Here is a 19062-nt window from a genome sequence, read left to right as displayed (position 1 = left end):
CCCTTTACGGCGGCGCTTTGCGGCAGCCGTTGGTGGCGGCGAGGCCGGCGGGCGCGGGGCCGCCATGGAGGGCGGCGGGAACTCCAAGGGCACCGGGCTCGGCGGCCTCTTCGGCGCCGGCGGGCTCGGCTACTCGCACGCCGACTTGGCCGGGGTGCCGCGTGAGTACCGGGGCGGCGGCGGAGCCGGCTCGGGGGGGCAGCGGCCGCGCATCGGCCGCCGCAGGGCCGGGCGGCCGGGAGCGAGAGTCGGCGGCGATGCCGGTCTCGGGAATCGCGCGGCTCCGCCCGGCCGCGGGAGGCCGATCCCCACCGCCCGCCCTCCCGCGGGTGAGCGCCGAGGCGCCGGGCCTCGGCGGGGCCGCGTGTCGCGACGGGCGCTGGTCACAGGGACATCGTGTTCCTCTGGCCCCGGCGGCTCCCGTTCCGCTTCCTGCAAAGGGGCGCTTCCCGGCGGGGCCGCCTTTCACGAGTTGGGAACTTCACGGCACAATTTTCCTTGCTGCCACGCACGAGATCTGCCCCTTTTTGCCTTACAGGATGCGAATTGTTGCTACGGAAGGTGGTGTTAAAGTGTTCTATATTTTTTCCTTTTAGTAACTGGGATGAGCCCTTTGTCACCGTATTTAAACTTGGACCCCAAGTACCTAGTACAGGTGAGAGAGAAGGTGGCTTGTTTTTATTGTGTTGAGCTCGATTTCTGTGTTTGCATGATCGCACGTGAACACCTCAAACCTCCTGCGGTGCTGGGCACTGTGCACCGAAGTCTTGAACTGGAGGGCAGTGGAAAGCAACATTTTTTTTCGGTATTGTCCCCAATAAATTTTGGAGTGCTGTGACATCTAGAAGAAAATGAGCACTGACAGTGCAGAGGATAGGTAGGGCTGTTGTGTCAATACAAGCCTGCTGCTGTTGGAAAGAGATCTCCCTCCCTGCCTTGAGGCAGACACCACCTCACACACGTGCTGGCACTGCTCACACCTCCACTGAGCCACTTCAATCAGTAAGAGCAGCCGGAAGCTCTCCTCTTTTCACGGATGAATTTTCTGAACTGTGATGAGCTTGATCAGTTTACTCAGGTGTTCAGCCAAGCTCCAGACCTGAGAACAAGCTTTACCACCAGAGCAGCTGCAAATTTCACATCACTGTCCTTGTGTCATTACCCAGCTGAAGGGACACCGTGATGAAGTAAAACTTCCCTTTTTTTTTCTATAGAATAATGCAGCTCTCACAATTGCAGATCTTAATATTAGTTAATATAAAACAAGGCCGTCATAAGGAAAAAAATATTTTAAATCAAGTAATGTTTTCCTTTTTCACAAATATTAACTGTAGCTGAAGATGTTCAAATTAATCCAATTAGGGTGCATGTCAATGATTTTGTTTAGTTAGTATTTTTCTACGTATATGGCTCATATTGTCTGAGAACATGAAGTTCTGTAGAATTGGCACTTAAAGGTTAACAGTTGCATAGTGTCTGCTAACCTCTGTGCCTTGTTTCTTGGAACCCTGGGTCACTGTTTCTTTTCTAAGTGGAAGCTCTGCCTGCAGTTCTGGGGCCTGGGAGATGTTGTAGTCCAGATTACAATGTAACATTCCCAGAAGGATAGAAGACCACAGCTCTGCCTCTGGTGGAAGTGGGTTCAGTGCTGTGGCTGCTGTTGTTGAGTGGTCAGAAAGAAGCTGAGACTTTCTCCAAAAACTTTAGTTAGTACAGTTTGTCTGAGAACATGTTGGTGTTATAAACAGCGTAGCAGGGATTTTGGAACAAAGTGTGTGTGTGCTAAGAGATTTTAGAAACAGAGGAGAAGTTGCTTTAAATGCAAAGGTGTTGGCATTAGTGTTATGATACAGTTCTAAAAATACTTAGTGATGTAACACTAGAGCCTGCAATCTGTGCTGTAACACTTCACTGCTCTTCATGTTTAGCACTAGTGTGTTGAAGTAACAGCAGAGTGCATTGAAATGAAAGGGAATTCCATTTTTTTACCTGAACAAGTTGTCCATACAAGCTGTGAGGTCTCTGTCCTTAGAGAATGACAACGCATGGGAATGGCTCTGAGTGCCCAGCACTAACTCACCCTTCTTTTAGCAATGGGGGTTGCACTAAACAGTCTCCACAGGTTTCGAGGATTCTAAATACTGAAGGGAAAAGACATAGCTGTTATTTCTGAATATAAGAACTTAGATTATTAGCCTTTAAATTTGGGGGTTCTGCAAAGGTGCATGTGGAGAGGTGAGGGTCTTCTGGTGTTTAAAGACCATCTGTTTGTTTTCAGAATGCAGCAGGAGAGTCAGCCTTACTGTTGAGACTTACATTTTGATTCAGGTCTTCCCATAATAACAAACTGGGCACTAGTCCTCATTACTTGAAACCCCACATTTTTGGTGGGTCTGTGAATGCAGGCACAGAATAAGATGTTTTCTGCAATGCTGTGTTACCTGCAGCAGGTAACAGGTGTTATACATTTGCATGTCAGCCTTTGGCAGAAGCCTAGAGGATGGGCTTTTGAGGTTATCTCTAGAAACTTATATGTTATGTAGACAAGGATTTCTTTACCTTGACTTTTGGGACAGTAGTGAAAACTGTTAGAAACTGCTAACTCGTGTAAACACTTAATTTCTCCAACTGTCTAGTTACAATGAAGATAGAAACCATATTATAAGTTCATTTTATTGATAACACTGTTGACAATTTTAGGAGCTATTTTTTCTGTATGACCATTCCCATTCTGTGTCAGGCATGGGCCAGTAAAACCCCATAGAATGCATTTCCTTGAGCCTGCAGCTCTTGGAGTCATGGCTCAGTTAAGAAGGGGTGGATAATACTGTGACACTGGAAAGCACAGAAGCTTAAAAGGGATCTGCTTCAGGACCTTATCAACAACGGGCATCTTCAGTGTCCCCTGCTGAGGAAGTGCCTTGGCCCACCTTATCTCTACACATATGCCAGTTTCTCTAGGCCATTTCTGTAGCTTTTTAGACCACTGGTTTGCAAGAGCACAAGCATGTCCCTGTGGGAGAAAGATGGACAAGTAAAAAAATAACCAACCTCACGTATTTCATGCCTGATCATCACTAGTTTTGAGTGTATTCCTTGCGTTTTTCACATCTTTAGAATAGGTCACTTATTTCAGTGAGAGGAGGTACCTCTTTTCATAAAATGGCAGTTTTTATTGAGTATCAGAGTAGTGGGAAACTTAGTTAATGCATTGTCGTATCAGACTGGGTTGCTCAGTGAGGAAACAGTGCTATGTAATCAGACAACAGGAATGTTTTTGGAAGGCTTGTAGTGCCTGCTGCAAGATGTAATTAATAATTAAGCAAATAGTCATTAAAAACAAAAACAACCCACAACCCACACAGTATGAGTTCCTTGGCTGACTGATGTAATTTATAAGAAGTTAGCACAACTAGGGGAAAAAAAAGCCAACTGAACTTTTTACAGCCCTTTTCCATGCTTAATACAGGATACACATAGTATATTCTCTCTCTGTGCTACTGTAGGCAAGAATTTTCCAGAAATACTCATCCGCCTTTAGTTTATTGCATGGATTAAAGAAAAGAATTAACACGGCTTACATTTTGAACTAGGCTTGGAAAATACAAAAGCATTTGTTTTTGTTTTCCCCCAGGATACAGATGAGTTTATCTTGCCCACGGGAGCCAACAAAACTCGAGGCAGATTTGAGCTGGCCTTTTTTACCATTGGAGGATGTTGTATGACAGGTAAGTGATTGTGGTTTTCACTTTTCCCAGCTGCCCAGGTAACACCTGTGCACTGCAGTGATTGATGAGATTGTAAATGTCTTGTTCTGCAAGACACTGGCTGTTCTAGCCTTAGGTAAAGAGATACTTGATTTTAGTTTATACACAGAATTCTATTCTCAGTTTTTGCTTCTAGTGTTGTTTATTCTTTCTCAAAAAATAATAACTGATATTATTCCAACCAGGGGCAGCATTTGGTGCACTGAATGGTTTGAGACTTGGCTTGAAGGAGACACAGAACATGGCGTGGTCAAAACCTAGAAACGTACAGTAAGTGTTCCATCTAAAAAAAAATGTACTTCTTAGTGACAGTTTTTTCTTCCTGTTTATACAAGGTTAGATCTGAATATCCTGCAAAAATAAATGTTTTGGGTTCTTTTTTGTTTAGTGGGGACAAATGGGAGTCAGTATTTGTCTTTATCAAATTATTGCACGTTTTTAGTTACAGTGATGTCCACTTCTACCTTTTTGCTTTTTATTTAGTCACAATTGGTGTGTCCTGTAACTTACTTTAAATATTTGAGAAATAATTACTACTTTGATGTTTACTAAAAACCTACTTCAAAGTCAAAGCAGTGTTTTTATATGTAGAAATATTCCCAGAAGCAGTAGCATTTGCTTTGAGCTATTTTTTGCTGTAATTTATCTGAGCACGAGTGTCCCTTCTTTCCCAAGCTTTTCACAACCAGGAGAAGATTCAAATGCAGAGCTGGGCCTGCCTGGATTTGCATTAGGGATGACATTGGTGCATGGTGCTGAGCAGGCATTGCAGTGGGGAGCTCTTCTGGGCTCTGGCATCCATGAACATCCATGAGCATCCATGGCATTGCTGCTTTCACCTTACCCGATTGTTTGAGAGAACACAGCGAAGAGAGGAACATCTGTTTCAACAGGATGCCTCTTCTTAAAATAATGGGGGCTTAGACACAGCCAAAGGAAAACCCAAGTGAAAAAGACATTAGAAACCAGAGGAACAGAATAACTGGGGGAAAACATGGGAAATTTTCACTCCCAGAGTACTTTAGAACAAGGGAATTTTAGAAGAGGAATTTAGTATTTCCTGGTACAGTTTATATTGGCTCTGCTCCTTTTTAAATTGTCTCTGTATTCCTCCCCTTCTTTATCAAAATATTCACCACTATAATTATGACTCTTTAATGATGCTCTAGATAAACAGAATTGTATTTCAGGGTTTGGAATGAGCAGAGCTGGGCAGAACCATGCTGTTAAGCACAAACTTTGGCAGGTCAAGCCCAGGAGGTGGCAGTCAGTGAACACACTGCTCTTATCCTGGCTCTGCAAGGCAAAGGTCATAACCTTCCAACAGTGCATTAAGTTCTGTTTTTCCCTCATCAGGTGCAGAGAACAGACTTGCTTAGCTAGATTTCCTCCAAAATTATCCTTAATGTACACAGATTTATTTCTTAATGAATTTTGCTGTTATTCACTTGTCTCATATACCTCACAGTATGCCGTGGTTGTTAGAATTACTGATTCTCTTATCAATTCAGAATGAATATAAAGTTAAAAGGTGGGGGTTGGAATTAAGGAGAGGTTATCAAGCCTCTTAGATTTTTTCCTCTTGTTTCAAAATGAAATGTTAGTTTAATTCATTGTTTAACCATATTCAATAATCACCTGCGTCATAATGAAAGTTATAAAAAAAGGAAAAACAACAGAAATCTAAACCAGAAGGAACATAAAGCAATAAAAGTGTCAGACATGAAATGCTGCACTAAGTTCCAGTGGTAGTCAGCTGTCCAGAGCAATACCGTGCCTGGGCTAGTGTTACACTGCTGGGAGATGAAGATCAGTCATTCCTTCTGGCTGCCGTTGTCCCCGTTCTGGAGACAGCTGGTGCCAGCAAGAAGTGGCATTGTGCTTCCCTGAGAGCGCACTGAAGGTTCTCTTGTCCTTTTTAGTGCTAGTCTGGAAGCCTACACGCAAACCATGCACACAGACACCCCTTGGTGCTGTGCTGGGTGGACAGATGGGATTGTAAGGGGGCTGTCTGTCCTTCCTGACTGTCCTTGCTGCAGTCCAGACTTGCTTTGCTGCCCACACCGTTTGCTCCACATCCCCACACTCCCTGACACATGGTCCTGTAGGGGAGCACTGAGCCTTTCTTGGAGACCTTTTACCCAGCTAAGTCTGCATAAGTGTCAGTTATTCCAGGAGCTGTGTGGAGTCACCACATAAGGACAACTCGGGTTAGAAAGTCATTTGAAGGGAAGAGATTTGAGTCTTGGGGGAGGGTCACGTTTGCCTTGAAAAAAAGGATTTTCTTAAGGCTTGGCAGGACTGAATATTTGCTTTCAAAAGCTTTTAGTTTATCATTGCAGTTTCATTAGCCACATCTATAGTGTAAACACACAAGCCCTACTGTCATAAACATGCCTTGATGTAAACACGGAGTGCTAAAGGTTTTCATACCTCTTTAACTCCTTTACAGAATTCTAAATATGGTGACACGGCAAGGAGCGTTATGGGCTAACACTCTGGGATCACTGGGTAAGTAAAGTCATTCCTTCACAGGGAAAGCAATTTAAAGATGTAATTGTTGGGAAAGTGTATTTGTGTATTATTTTCATTATTAAATCCACCAGGAAAAAGTGCAGGTTTTTTTTCTTTGGGGGCTTGAGGGTATTTCAGTAGACATGAAAAAGGAAATTAAAGGCTAAAGTAGGATTTGCAGCATAAGGAGCCAAAAGTCTTTAATTGAAACCCAAATTTTTTACTGTATTATAAACAAACTCTAGCTATATCGGAAATAACTAGAAATTACAGATAATGTTTACTTGTTAATAAATTCCAGTTAAATTACAACTTAAGGCAAAAAATAAAATTTAATATTTCTGAAATAACTTTAATAACCTACATTGAGACTCTGTGGTCATGTGATCAACAGCCCAATGTTTGTTTCCTGTTAGAGTTAACAAAATGTTTATGTGAAGAGAAAATGTGATAGTCAGTACAAAGATTTATCCTTTAAGTGATGGTACATTAGCTAGAAAAATCACACATGATACCACTGACTCTAAACCTAAATGTTGCCTATAACTAATGTGGGTTAGAAAAAAAGAGAAAAGAGAATGACCAGTAGTTTGATTTATGAGAATAAAAACTTCTAGGAACTGAGGTTTGGGTGGAAGGGGGCTGTGAAATAAAATTACATCAGTTGCCTCAGAAAAATGAAATCATTTCATAAAAGTCAGTGAAATAACTAATGCCCTAGAAATTACAAATTTTTTTACCTCCCCCCAGTCTTCCACAATCTTAAAAAATGAAAGCTGATGCAGTAACTTTAAAAGAAGAAGTCCAAAATGGATTAAATTAGTTTGAAGGAAAATAATGATGGAACTTGTTTTCTTACAAAGTTGTAGTAGAAGTTAGCAATATTTCAATCAGAGACTACACATGTTATAACCCAGTCTACATCTGTTGGACCTTTGAGAAATGCATCAAAGCATAGGCTAAGTTGCATCCATGACATTTTATTTCAGTCTTATTTCTGAAGAGCAAATTAGCTGCCATTTAATTTAGGCATTAGCTTCTGAGGGATAGTATAGAGGGCATGGTTAGAGAGAGGATTCTGAGCTACAGCAAGAAAGGCACTTTTTCTATAAGAAATGCATGTTGCCTGCTGAGTTTTATTGGGCCATTTTTTGTTTGTTGGATTTTTTTTTTTTTTTTGTTCCAAGTCTAACAAAAACATGTCTGAGAACTGAGATGGAGGCACACTGCAGTTCAAGGTTTCAGTTTAAGTGACACATTAACAGGTTTTTTCAGCTGTGTTTAAAGAAAGATTACTCAAGAAAATGTTTGTGCATTCCAGTAACAAATTGTTATTTTTCTTACAAAATATGGCCTCCAAAATCACAGAGTTAAGCAGAATTTTGTATTTGGGGTTCTGGTGGACCTCTGTCTTGTCCTAGCTACCAGAGAAATTCCTTTCAAGGAGCTGAATTATTTTTGCATCTTAGTTCACCTCATGCAGCCTTTCTGTACCTCAGAGATTCTTTTTGTCACTACTGAGAACTTTTTGTCATTCTGTTCCTGAACAGAGGCAACATCTGTGTGGAACTCTCTTAAAAAATTACATTGAATTCAGCTTTTCCTTCCCTCATTGTTAATCTACTTGCTACCAAGACAAGCTAAAATACCCTTGCCTGTGCTGAATGGAGATGCTGCTGTTAACTCATTGACATTATTATGGTTGCTTATGAAGGATTTACCTTTAGCAGAAGGAAAGATTTCAGATTCTTGGAGGAACAAATTAAATGGCATTGTCTTTATCCCTTCAAAATGATGGCATAAGTGTACTGTTCTTTGCCAGCATGAAATATGAGTATATCTTGAGGGGTGAGAACAGTGGGGCTTTTCCTTTCATTAAAATGCATAAATGATAAATGCTAAAAAGTCCATGCATTTCTCTTTCTAGTCCTTTCCAGGACAGTCCCTAAAGTTATCCCAAAGCAAAAGGCCCTCTGGGGATAAAGATTTCATGCACAAGCAGAAGGGAACAGCTGTAAATGTCAAATCCCAAGCACTCTAATAGTCATTTTTAAAGAAACATAGCCCATTGTACTCCAGCTCTTGGTAACATGATCTGAATGCTGTACTTAACTCACATTTCATCACTGTCATGCACAGACAGCAATTTTCTCTACCTAGAAAGTGCTGGGTTTAGTTTCATGTCATCCACAGAAGACAGTATGAAACTGCCAGTACAAACATAAACACTGAATTTTCAAACAAAATCAAACTAGCAAAATAGGCTTAAACTTCAGTCAGTGTTTTATAGCACATATTGTCGTGAAGAACACTACTCTGTAACCAAATTATAGCTTGAGAAAGAAGAAATAGCTGTACAGAAAGATACTTGGAAAAGAAACACCAAAGATGGGATTTTGCAGAGGATTCCCTTCAAATAAGCAGAAAATTTGTTCTTCAGAAGCATAGTCTAAATAGCTACACCAAGCCTGGATTCTAAGCTTTGGGCCTCAGACCATGGTAGGTTTTTAAATCTTTTTTTCCCCCCCCAGCTCTGCTTTACAGTGCGTTTGGAGTCATCATTGAAAAAACACGAGGTGCAGAAGATGACCTGAACACCATAGCTGCAGGAACCTTGACAGGAATGCTCTACAAAAGCACTGGTAGAGTAGCAAAATATTTCTCCTTTTCCTTCTCTTGTGCTTATCCTAGTTATTAGGATTCCCATTGCTTTTACTAAATACTGTCCTGCTCTCAAAATGGACAGTGTAAAAATGGCTATTAGCTCAATGTCCCCTTACCCACAATGTTTTTCACCTAACTAAGGTTACTTAAGGAGAACTTGCACTAAAAAAAAAATCCAGCTGAATTAAATTTGATTCTTTACAACTGCACAGGACTGACAGTAAGCATGAGAACCAAATTATGACTGCTGTACATATATACTAAAGAAACTATAATTTATGAAATACATACCCACCTCATTCCTAGCCCTGTTTGCAGCAATAGCAGGAACAAAACTAATTGTTTCTCAAGTCCATGAGTGGATGCAGGCAAATGGGAATACCTTCCAAAGTGAATGGGGACAGGGAAGGAAAACACAGAGCTTGATTGCCTGAAGATGGAACTTACTACAAATGATCCATGTGATAGTAATTCACATGATAGTGGTACCTGGAGCTGCAAAAACCCTACACACAGAGAAATTGATGTATTTATGAAATTATTACTCAGGTGTTCATGAAACTGCTCTCTCATGGTCAGAAATAACAGGGTTATTTGAGAACAGCAGGGATTTAAGATGAATTTGCTGATGCAAACTGAATTGTTTGCAGGAGAGAGGGTCTGAGCTCCGTCAGTAAAAGGGCTGTCAACACATGTTCCAAGCTTAACAATTGGAGGTGTCATCTTTTTAGAGGATTGCTGGGTACCACAGATTGACATTAGCACATGGAAAAAAGTTTGCTTTAAGTGACTCAGTAAATGTTTGGCTGCATGACTCACCTGCGTTTTATGGAGGAGATAATGCAAGAATTAACCTATGTACTTTTGCATATCTAGCTGAACCTCAATGTCTTAACAGTGTTCCTGAAGGCCTGCTTTATATACAGTTTGAGTAACTCTGTTTTCCTGATGGCCTACACTACCTGAAACCAAAAATAATTGGCTGGAGCAGCCTTCATAAATACGAGGCTCTTAACTTTGGAAGGGCACAAAGCTCTCCTGTAATCCATTTTTTACTCGGGATTTCATAAGTGACGTGACAGATTACCAAGAACAGCTGGAAAGAGTAGCTTCTATATGCTATTCTAAATATTAGAAGCCTAATATTTTCTGTAGGAGTTTATTAATAAGGAGAACTGTCACCTAATGCTCCAGCAGAGGCATCCCCCTTACCTTTCAGAAATATAGAGCTGGCATTACATGTAATCATTTTTTGGCACAGTGCAACCACAGATAACTACTCCAGTCACATGCACAGTCATCTGACACTGCTTAGGTTTTTATTACCAGAGCGCAGTGGGACATTTGTTTTGTAGCACAGATCTACAGAGCTAATGGCAGCCCTGATAAAGGCACATGAAGTCAGTAAATCTCTGTTCATTACAGTATTGTATTTCGGGTGTGTGTTGTGCATATGAACAACAGTGCAGAGAAACTGCTGCCTCTCCTGTAACCTTATGCCAGAACACCCTTTCTTACTCTGTATGGTAAAAGTTCTGCCTTTACACTGCATCAGTGTATATATTTATCTTAAAACCTTGAATATTTAAACCATGCAAAAGTTCAGCACACATCTGACAAATCAAGACTGTAATAATTACCTGTGTTACTTGGAATGCCATGATGTATTAGCATTAAGGAAAGGAAAATGTGAAAGCTGTCAAGGAGGCTGAGTTACAAATGTCCATATTTTAGTGTCAGCTGGAAGCTCACACAGACATGACATTGCAAATCAAGGCTGCTCTGTAGTCCACAAGGGGTAGATAACAGAGTTGCAGGCAGTGCTGTTCAAACACTCAGATTTCCCACTTCCATCATTCCTGCTTTATAAAGAGTTCAGGAACATACTTAAGAAGAAATGGGATAACGTATGGCAGATCTTTTATTATAACTTCGTGCTTAAACCACAGCACTGATGGAGGAATCACATCAGCAACCCTGCTGCACTGAAAAACACTCCTGTGTACACTGCAAAACCTAAACTGAGTATCTGAAACCAATGACTAAGCATCTGATGAGGGGACAGGAGAAAAAAATAGCAGGAAGGCTTTGTGAAGTCTGAGATTCGTTGCCCCAAACTGGTCCCAGTTTTCACAATGTGTCCTTGTAGAAGTGTTAATCATTACCCAAAGGGCAGCAGCCAAACAGAACACGTACGTTCTAAAGCCCTTGACTGCCAGCAGTTTTGTGTAAAGCTACTTGACACAGCTTGTGTGGGAGGGGATAAGAGAGGATTGAAAACTCTGCAAGTGAGGACAGTGGCAGTTCAGCCCCCTCCCTGTGTTCAGTGGCAGTGCCATCACTCATTGAGAGTTCCCATTGAAGGGACTGGCACAGTCCAATCCCCGTTAAAAGCAGGTGAGAGCTGGGCTCCTCTCAGCAGTACTGCATGGCTTAGGTCAAAAGCACCTCATGAGTGGGAATGGAAAACTCACATGAGGAGTTCTGAAACAACTTCTGCTTGATTCATCTGTCCAAAGCCATCTCCACCTTTCACATTTGTTTAAATTTAAAGCCACGATTACTAACTAGATTTTACCCCAAATGCAGCAATAAGAATACACATTAATTTGTTACACCAGTCTTACAACTTCATGGGAGCGATGTTTTGAGCTCACCACTTGTCCCCAGAGCATTCAGTCTGGGTAACAGCTAGAAGAAAACCCTTTGGGTTCCTCTGGCAGTGGCACATGCAATAGGAATGTTACAGCAGCTCAGTCAATTGGAGCTTTGCTGTAAGAGGGTCTGATATCCCAAGTCCACAAGGAAGGCTTTTCTATTTAATAAGATACTATCCTTTATTCTTCAATTTTAAACAAAGGCAGAAATTATGCCATGTTTTTTCTGATAAATTACAGGTTACGAAGGACAAACATACTTCAAAACAAATGTTTAGCCTCCTTGCACGCGTTTTCAACCTCTTTTCTAAACTGACCATCTTTATTTGGTTTTTGTATTATTGTATTAGTCATGAAAGTAACAAAGCACCGAACAGAAATGATTGTCACTGTGCACTGTTACACCCTCCCCCCATGAAAATGCATGGTTCAGCTGTCACAAAGGTTCAGCTGGCTGAGGCTCCTACACTCCTCCTCAAGCAGGCAGGATTGAGCACTCAGGAAAAGACACTGAGCTAGGTGGGACTTTGGCCTGAGCCCATGTGACAGCAGTTAACTTCTCACCGCAATTCCCGATGGACTTCAGTAAGCAAAAGAGTAACCAACCTTTACCTCTTCTCTGAGGGTTCAGAAGCTCCTTTTCTGGAATAATTTTTTCCCTCTTGAGGTTTAGGGTAACAGCAACAAAAGTAAAGTAATTCTTTGGAGAAACTAAGTTCCTTTGTTTACTTTTGTGCAGTAGGAACCCGATTCTAGGTATAGCTTCTCATGCCTTTGCAACAATAGACATTACATGATTTGGTACAGAAAGTGGCGTGTGCCTGAAAAGAAGGGAAGTGCATGCTAGCAATAGCTGAAGGTAGTAGTTGTCATTTTAAGACCTCAGAATACAAGCCTGAAAAGTCAATATGTTATGGATTAGGAAGGGCTAAATGTTTTACTGCCAGCAGTAAAATCTGGTTGGAGCTAAAGATCAGTTTTGTCACATCCAGTGGGTAGTTGAGGGTAGTTGTGTTAGCTGACAACTTCTTGAGCTGTAAGAAGCTTGTTCTCTGAGCCCAACCCATGTTTGCCTTTGGGCCAGACAGGGCTGTTTTCTTGTTTCCCTTGGCTGGGGAGTGGGAAAGAAGAGCTTTTTTGGAGGATTGATGCAGGCAGAGGCCTGGGATATCTTACTTGTCTGCAGTATCTGGAAAATGTGAAGAACTTGCTTGTCATCACTTAAGTTTAGGGCTGTCAGGCATTTTGGAAATGAAGGAAACCCTTTTAACATAACAAATTTATAGTATTATCAATCAAATGATGTTTAGAGAAAGGATTTTTTTGAAATCTGAAACAAGGAAGAGATAAGAACAATGTACAAGCAGCACTGCAGCCGCTGAGAGCAGTGCTGCCCAGCTCTGCTAGACAGGAGCAGTGACCTCAGAGCTGCAGGATTTGCAGGAGCCATTTGCAGTAGCTGAAGGAGCTTCCTGTCAGTCAGGCGCTGCTGCTTTCACTCAGTGAGAAGATGACAAATTTTAATCATGTTTGCAAAGTAACTTCAACAGCTCTAGTACTTCCAAACCAGTAAATTAAATTGCAGATACCTCCTGGGTTTTTTCTGCTTTAGCCTTCATAGCACAGTAACTACAGGAAATGTTCTCTCTTTTAAGCTTTGTTGTCTCTGTATTCTGAGCACAATGCTGCCTTAGCTGCAGCAATATGAAAATGGAAGATGCTTTTCTAGACTATATCTTGCTTTCAAATAGAAGTTCATCAGTTTCCTCAGTAATTTCTGTATCCACAGACTTTGCCCACTACTTAGAAGATTTCATTAAATGAACCCCATGGAGCAGCAGGAGGAAACTCTTGATATTTTCTAATGACATCAGGCCACCCACAGATGTTCAAACAAATGACTGCTTGATGGTTCAGATGGCCTGGTTACTGAGCTTGAATTTGGAGCAAAACTGAGATTGCCTTGTACACTGGAGTTGAGCCCTTTAAACCATTTAAAAGTATTTTTATTCCTGAAGGCAGAGAAGCTGTTTTCATTCAGAGTATCCAAGAGAGATTGGGAGACAGAAAGCTAATCACAATTTAAAGATTATTCTTCTTTTGTTTGGCATAAGTCTGTGGGTCTGAGGTTTTGGTGAAGGTATTTGTAATGCTTGCTGTTGGATGGTTCTTACTTTAAATATTCCAGTAGCTATCTCAGGACATTGGAGTAACATTTGAAAATAGAGACAGGAAGGTTCTAAATGGAAGATCTTGCCCTCATGGTTTTACCTGCTGGACAAGTGCAGCTCAGTGTTAGGAGAGGCTCCTGCCATGCAGGAGTGCAGAGCTGTGCCACAGTGTGAGCTGGAAGCCACTGAAATGCATCGAGGAGAGACAGTACCTGCTGGTGAAAGGAGGCAGCAGCTCAAGCCAGGGAAGTAATTGCCCATTTAGAGAGCATCAGATCTGTCTTTGGAAACCCACAGCAGTTCTCAGCTCTTGTGCAAGGTGCCTGATCTCCAAATACCTGCTTCCAGAAGTGTCTGTCGGCTGGAACCTCTGTCTTGGTGGGACATGCAAGATTAGGGGCCCATGGCCATGTTTCAGCAGGGCTTGTCAGGGCAGACTTGGTATCAAAGGCTTACAGAGAGTCATTGCAGAAGAGGGGTGGGAACATATTTTATCATGCAAACACAGCTGGGATGGGAGTGGAGAATTTTTTTGTTGTTGTTAACAAGTTAATTTTCTCAGAGGCCTCAAGATTTTCTGCCCAGCAATGCGGCTGCATTCTGAAATGCATTGCTGTTTGAAGCCTGCCACAGACCTGGACATATTTAGTCAAACACAAATCTGACCAGTTAGGGAAAGGAGTTTTCTTTCCTTTATAATAACTGTGGGTAGTTCAGAAGCCAGAAGCAACTGCTAAAAAAAAAAACCACCAAAACAAAACCAAACTCCCCACATCATTCTGTAGCAGAAGCATTGTATAGAAACACTGGTAAAGAAACACTTCTTGCATGTTGGATATTTTCTCTCTCAGTCACATACCTACACCAACTGCACAAGTTTAGTACTCTGTTCATGAAACAGCTCCAGCAATGTCCCTAAGCTGTCTGCAGGCCTACAGGTGGCTTTAGGCCCTGTGACCAGTGGGTTCAGAGCTGCCATCCTTACCTAGCTGGCTCAGCACGTGAAAACACCAATATTTGTTGCAGTAGGAGCAGCACATCTAAAGTCCTCATATGGGGATGCCAGAAAACAGCTCAGCCATCCAAATTAGAGATGACACCTTTCTTGTACAGCCCTGATTTCACAGACTCTGGAGTCAGGCTTGATCATCCTTCAACTACCTGTTCTTGCATGGGAAGAACAGGATTTTAAGGGGAAAGGAGAGGAATTGAACGTGGTGGGGAGGAAAGAGCCTGAGGGAATAGTCACAGTTCTGTAGTGCATTGCCTTCTGTGGGGGTGTTCCACATTTCCTCATACACCTCATGGCTACAAGCCCCCTTTGGGGGTTCCTGCTGTGATCTCTTGAACCCCGATATGAGCAGCAGAAAATTGGGCTCTAGTGTTGTATTCATTTACCCCAGCAGGAATGAGGAGTCAGTATTTTTACAGATTATCTCAAATACTTGTTTCGCACAAAGTGTCCTTTAAATTTCACCTGTGGCTTTTTGCCAGACACTGCTTGCACATGGTTAGTTTTGTGTACCCAGCTGCAAGCCCTTCACATGAAAAGCTTTTTGTGCAACAAATTCAGGATCAATTAGCAAACACAGACATCTACATTCACTTTCCTAAATGCTGATTTAGGCACATAGATCATATTCAATAGGGCTCTTCTTAGAGCTGTTGAATTCTCAACAGCTACAACAGCTAACTCAGCCTTATACCCTAACAAACGCTTAATTTTCACAGCTGGTCTGGCAATGAAATTTCTAGAAACTATGGCTAGTCATGGCTTCTAATACCAAGTCCCACTTGTGCAGCTTCTTGGTTTCATTGCAAGCCAGGGCAGTACAGGGAGGTTTAACAGCTCCAGTGAAACCCATTTCACCCTGCAGCACAGGTAACACTGTCAGTCTAGCATAAAAGCAATTCTGGGGGACAACTTTATGACCCATAATGGAAAGAAGAGAAAAACCCACACACAATCTCTCAGATCACTGAGACACATTTGTTTTCAAGTTTGAGGAACCTGAACTGCACTGCCAGTTTCTCCAATAAAGCAGTCAGGGTTTTTTATCTTGCTGTCAGCAGAAATTGGCCTTGTTCTATACACTGTACACATTATCTAGCTTGGTTCAGCTGCAATGATAAACATTGCAGAATCAGGCTCACTGAAGTTTTCCTAGCATTGAGGGTCATACTCCAGGTGTTCTGTGCATTTATAGTGCATTCTGGGAGCTCTGCCAAGGCACAGAAGTGTTTTGCTGTTTAGTAAAAGCAACAGAAGCCTCTGCTTGTGCCCCTGCACAGCCCACTCCTCACGTGGATGCAGTGGAGGTGGGATGCCCCCTGACTCCCAGCTCCAGCCTGGTGCACTACCTGCAGGCAGTAGCCAAACTTGCCCCATATTTCTGCTTTTGAGCTAAAGTGCTCACCAGCACCTCACGACTTCAGTCACCTGGGTGACTCCGTTTTTACCGTTGCAAGGTGACAATTCTGATTATTAATAAAAGAATAAAACAAGCTGTTCAATATACACCATAGTTAATCCCTTTCATCTACTTCCTATTTTTTTAAATTGAAAAGTTTTAAAATTCCAAAGACACAAAAGCAGTGATGGGTTTTGCATGATGGCCCTAATGAATCTCTGGAGCCCAATGGAGCCCACATCAGCTGCTATTTTGTTCACTTATTTCTTTCCTGCCCAGAGCTAATTATCATAATTGAAAACCTGGAGGAGATTTTGTCACGGGAGGAGAACATGTCTAACTGTAAAAACAAATGTAATAAGGACAGATCAAATAGATAAAGTAGGACTTGGGAAGAGCCATCTTGGCTTCCAATGCTCCATAGTGGTTCCCTGAAGCAGTAGTGCTGACACAGTTTGAGAGGAAGTCATTCCAGCAGAATTAGTGTCAGCATCAGGAATGAGTGACCATGAGCCTGGCAGCAGGTTGGAGAGGAAGACAGGAAAAGCACAGGGACTCTTTCTGGAGAGTTACTCAACAAGGGACTGTTCATTAAGATGCCTCTGGATTTAAGCAGCTTGTTGGAGGTTGCTGTTCTCTGACCATCTCCTGACAGTAACGCTCACCAGCTGCAATGTGTGCTGTGTTTTGCAGGTGGGGTGCGCGGGATAGCACGCGGTGGCATCGCAGGTCTGACGCTGACTGGCCTCTACGCCCTGTACAACAACTGGGAGCACATGAAGGGCTCCCTAGCCCAGCAGTCCCTGTGAGCAGGGCACAGGACACGCTTGCTCAGTCACCAATCAAAGCAGTTGTGAGATCTATCTGGTGCCCCTTGCTGTTTTATTTACAATTAGTGTGAAACCGATGGAAGCCGTGCTGGGAGGAACCTCTTGACACCGTGTAGCTGGACTGGCCCTTCCTGCCAGTCAGTGGCTGGAGAGGCAACAAAATTTGTTGGACCCGCAAGTGAACGGAGTTGCCACCGAGACAGAGGCTCCCTAAGCAGCCCTGGCCAGAGCTGCTGCTCCTGCTCGCTGCCAGGTTCACTGGGGGCCTGCAGGGTCTGGCCATGGAGCATTCCCTGCAGCCCCAGCAGCCGTGGCACAGGCAGGGCTCGCTATTCTGACAGCACAAGGCAAGCTAGCAAAAGGGACATCATCAGAATAAAAAGGGTGGTACTTACTCAACACCATTTCTATCATTTGCTCTTCCTGCTACAAGTGTTCTGCATCCCGTGACCTCTTTGTGGATTCATTTTAAAGGACCGGTGTGATGAAATTCTGGGGGAGTTGGTGGGTGAGGGGAAGTGGACAAGCAGGCTGATCATCTCCTGATGGGTGGTTACGGTCAGGCACAGCACGGCTTGACTTCACGCCCTTATTTGCTCTAACAAATGGTTGCTTATGGATGAAATAGAATTGCTGTTGCAGAACAGCTGCCAATGAATTATCAAAACACTTGGTGGTCCAATATCTCAGAACTCATTTAGCCAACAATTAAAAACCAAACAGTATGAAGATTGCGCTCATTACCTATTACAAGACTTTTAATTAGCACAAGTTTTTTGCCTGAAGTACCATTCATAGGTTATTGGAAGAACAAACACTATAATGAACCTACACATTCTTCAGTGTTAAAATTAAACCATGTACCAAGCATCGTTTGCAGACAAACAATACGTTGGGAATTAGTTCAGTAATTAGAGTTGCTATATAACAGCTCATTCCTTCTACATTTAAATAATTAAACAGGTGAATTACTAAAGAGGTCTGAAGACAGGGAAGGCAGAGCAAAACAGGAAACCTACTGGTCAATGGACAACTTGATGCAAGCCAAGTTTACATTTTTTTTTTTTTTTGCTACTGAAACAGGTCTTAATTACATTGTATACACCAAAATAAAAACAACAAAAAGCAGCAAAGGGAAGGTGGTGGCTCTTACCTTCCCCCAAGAAGAAATGCCACTTGGCTTGGCAGCCTCATTAACAACAAATAACCCCTGAGACCAACTTTTTATAGAGCAAGTGCTCCAGCTAATGAGCCCTCACAGGTGAACTCAATTAGCTTTGCCTGACTACCAGGTCAAATTAGCTGCTTTATGCCAGCTCTTAGAGTAGCACAAAGGAAAGGGGCCTTTTCTCACCCTGTCACTCCTGGGTTTTGTTAAGCCTTATGTTCCACAATTCCATAGTGCTCTGCGTGTTACTGCTGTGGTGTGATTGCTGGACTTCCTTCCTAGCATGCATTTTTTGAGGGCCGTACCACCAAAGAAACTGTCCCCTACTTGTAGGCTGCAGAGGGGTGGCCTGGGCTTCACCTGCACAGTGCTGTCACATGGGACATCAGGAAAACGTGCACTTTCTTCTGAGCTTTTCCTCTCCCCACTGGCATCTGTGAGTTCCTCCCCTGCATGTTTCCTGGTCACCATTGGTTGGACTTGTGTTCCTGCACTCTTGACCATGCTGGATGAAGGATTGAGAACTGCTTTGGGGGTTGATGGGGGGCAAGGGTGGCTTTTTAAATGTCAGGAGCTCTGCAATGTATCTTAGGTTTTCTAAAGAGTTTTTCAGGTCTAAAATGTGACCCAGGGACTGTCTGCCCTAATTGGAGTGGGTAAACCGTGAAGCGTAACAAATGTATTTCCTTCTTCAGGTACACTGGAGACAATATAGAAACAAGCCTTTTCAAGTTCATAGTTAGCACAGCCTTAAGGCTGGGCTGACTCTTGAACAGCTTAGCACGTTATCTGGTCTGCAGTGTGCTCAGATTTCCTGGAACTGCTCGCTTCAAGGGCAGAGCTGAGAGCATTTTTTGGAAATAGCTGTGTTACAGCTGTT

General features: G+C 42.6%; 1 protein-coding gene and 1 non-coding gene across 2 annotated transcripts; both read left to right on the top strand.

Annotated features, from left to right (window-relative positions):
- Positions 1 to 19: 19 nt before the first annotated feature.
- On the top strand, positions 20 to 17413 carry TIMM23 (translocase of inner mitochondrial membrane 23). The gene is made up of 7 exons (XM_040071303.2): positions 20 to 161; positions 597 to 655; positions 3635 to 3728; positions 3953 to 4037; positions 6220 to 6278; positions 8813 to 8923; positions 16878 to 17413. Exons 1-7 carry the CDS (start codon positions 65 to 67, stop codon positions 16991 to 16993), a joined length of 621 nt encoding a protein of 206 aa, XP_039927237.1. The 5' UTR covers positions 20 to 64; the 3' UTR covers positions 16994 to 17413.
- LOC120756235 (small nucleolar RNA SNORA74) lies at positions 5509 to 5711 on the top strand. The gene has a single exon (XR_005702089.1). It is a non-coding gene; the product is annotated as a small nucleolar RNA SNORA74 (small nucleolar RNA).
- Positions 17414 to 19062: the final 1649 nt, after the last annotated feature.

The sequence above is a fragment of the Hirundo rustica genome, chromosome 8, assembly GCF_015227805.2.
Source record: "Hirundo rustica isolate bHirRus1 chromosome 8, bHirRus1.pri.v3, whole genome shotgun sequence".
NCBI lineage: Eukaryota > Metazoa > Chordata > Aves > Passeriformes > Hirundinidae > Hirundo > Hirundo rustica.
Note: the sequence above shows the minus strand (reverse complement) of the source record. Positions and strands in the feature narration are given on the sequence as shown.

Bases quoted from the DNA above. Each gene is read 5' to 3' on its own strand.
- TIMM23 (XM_040071303.2), top strand. From the start codon at position 65: ATGGAGGGCGGCGGGAACTCCAAGGGCACCGGGCTCGGCGGCCTCTTC. The intron at 162-596 runs GTGAGTACCGGG...TTTTCCTTTTAG, and splicing joins CGACTTGGCCGGGGTGCCGC to TAACTGGGATGAGCCCTTTG. The intron at 656-3,634 runs GTGAGAGAGAAG...GTTTTCCCCCAG, and splicing joins ACCCCAAGTACCTAGTACAG to GATACAGATGAGTTTATCTT.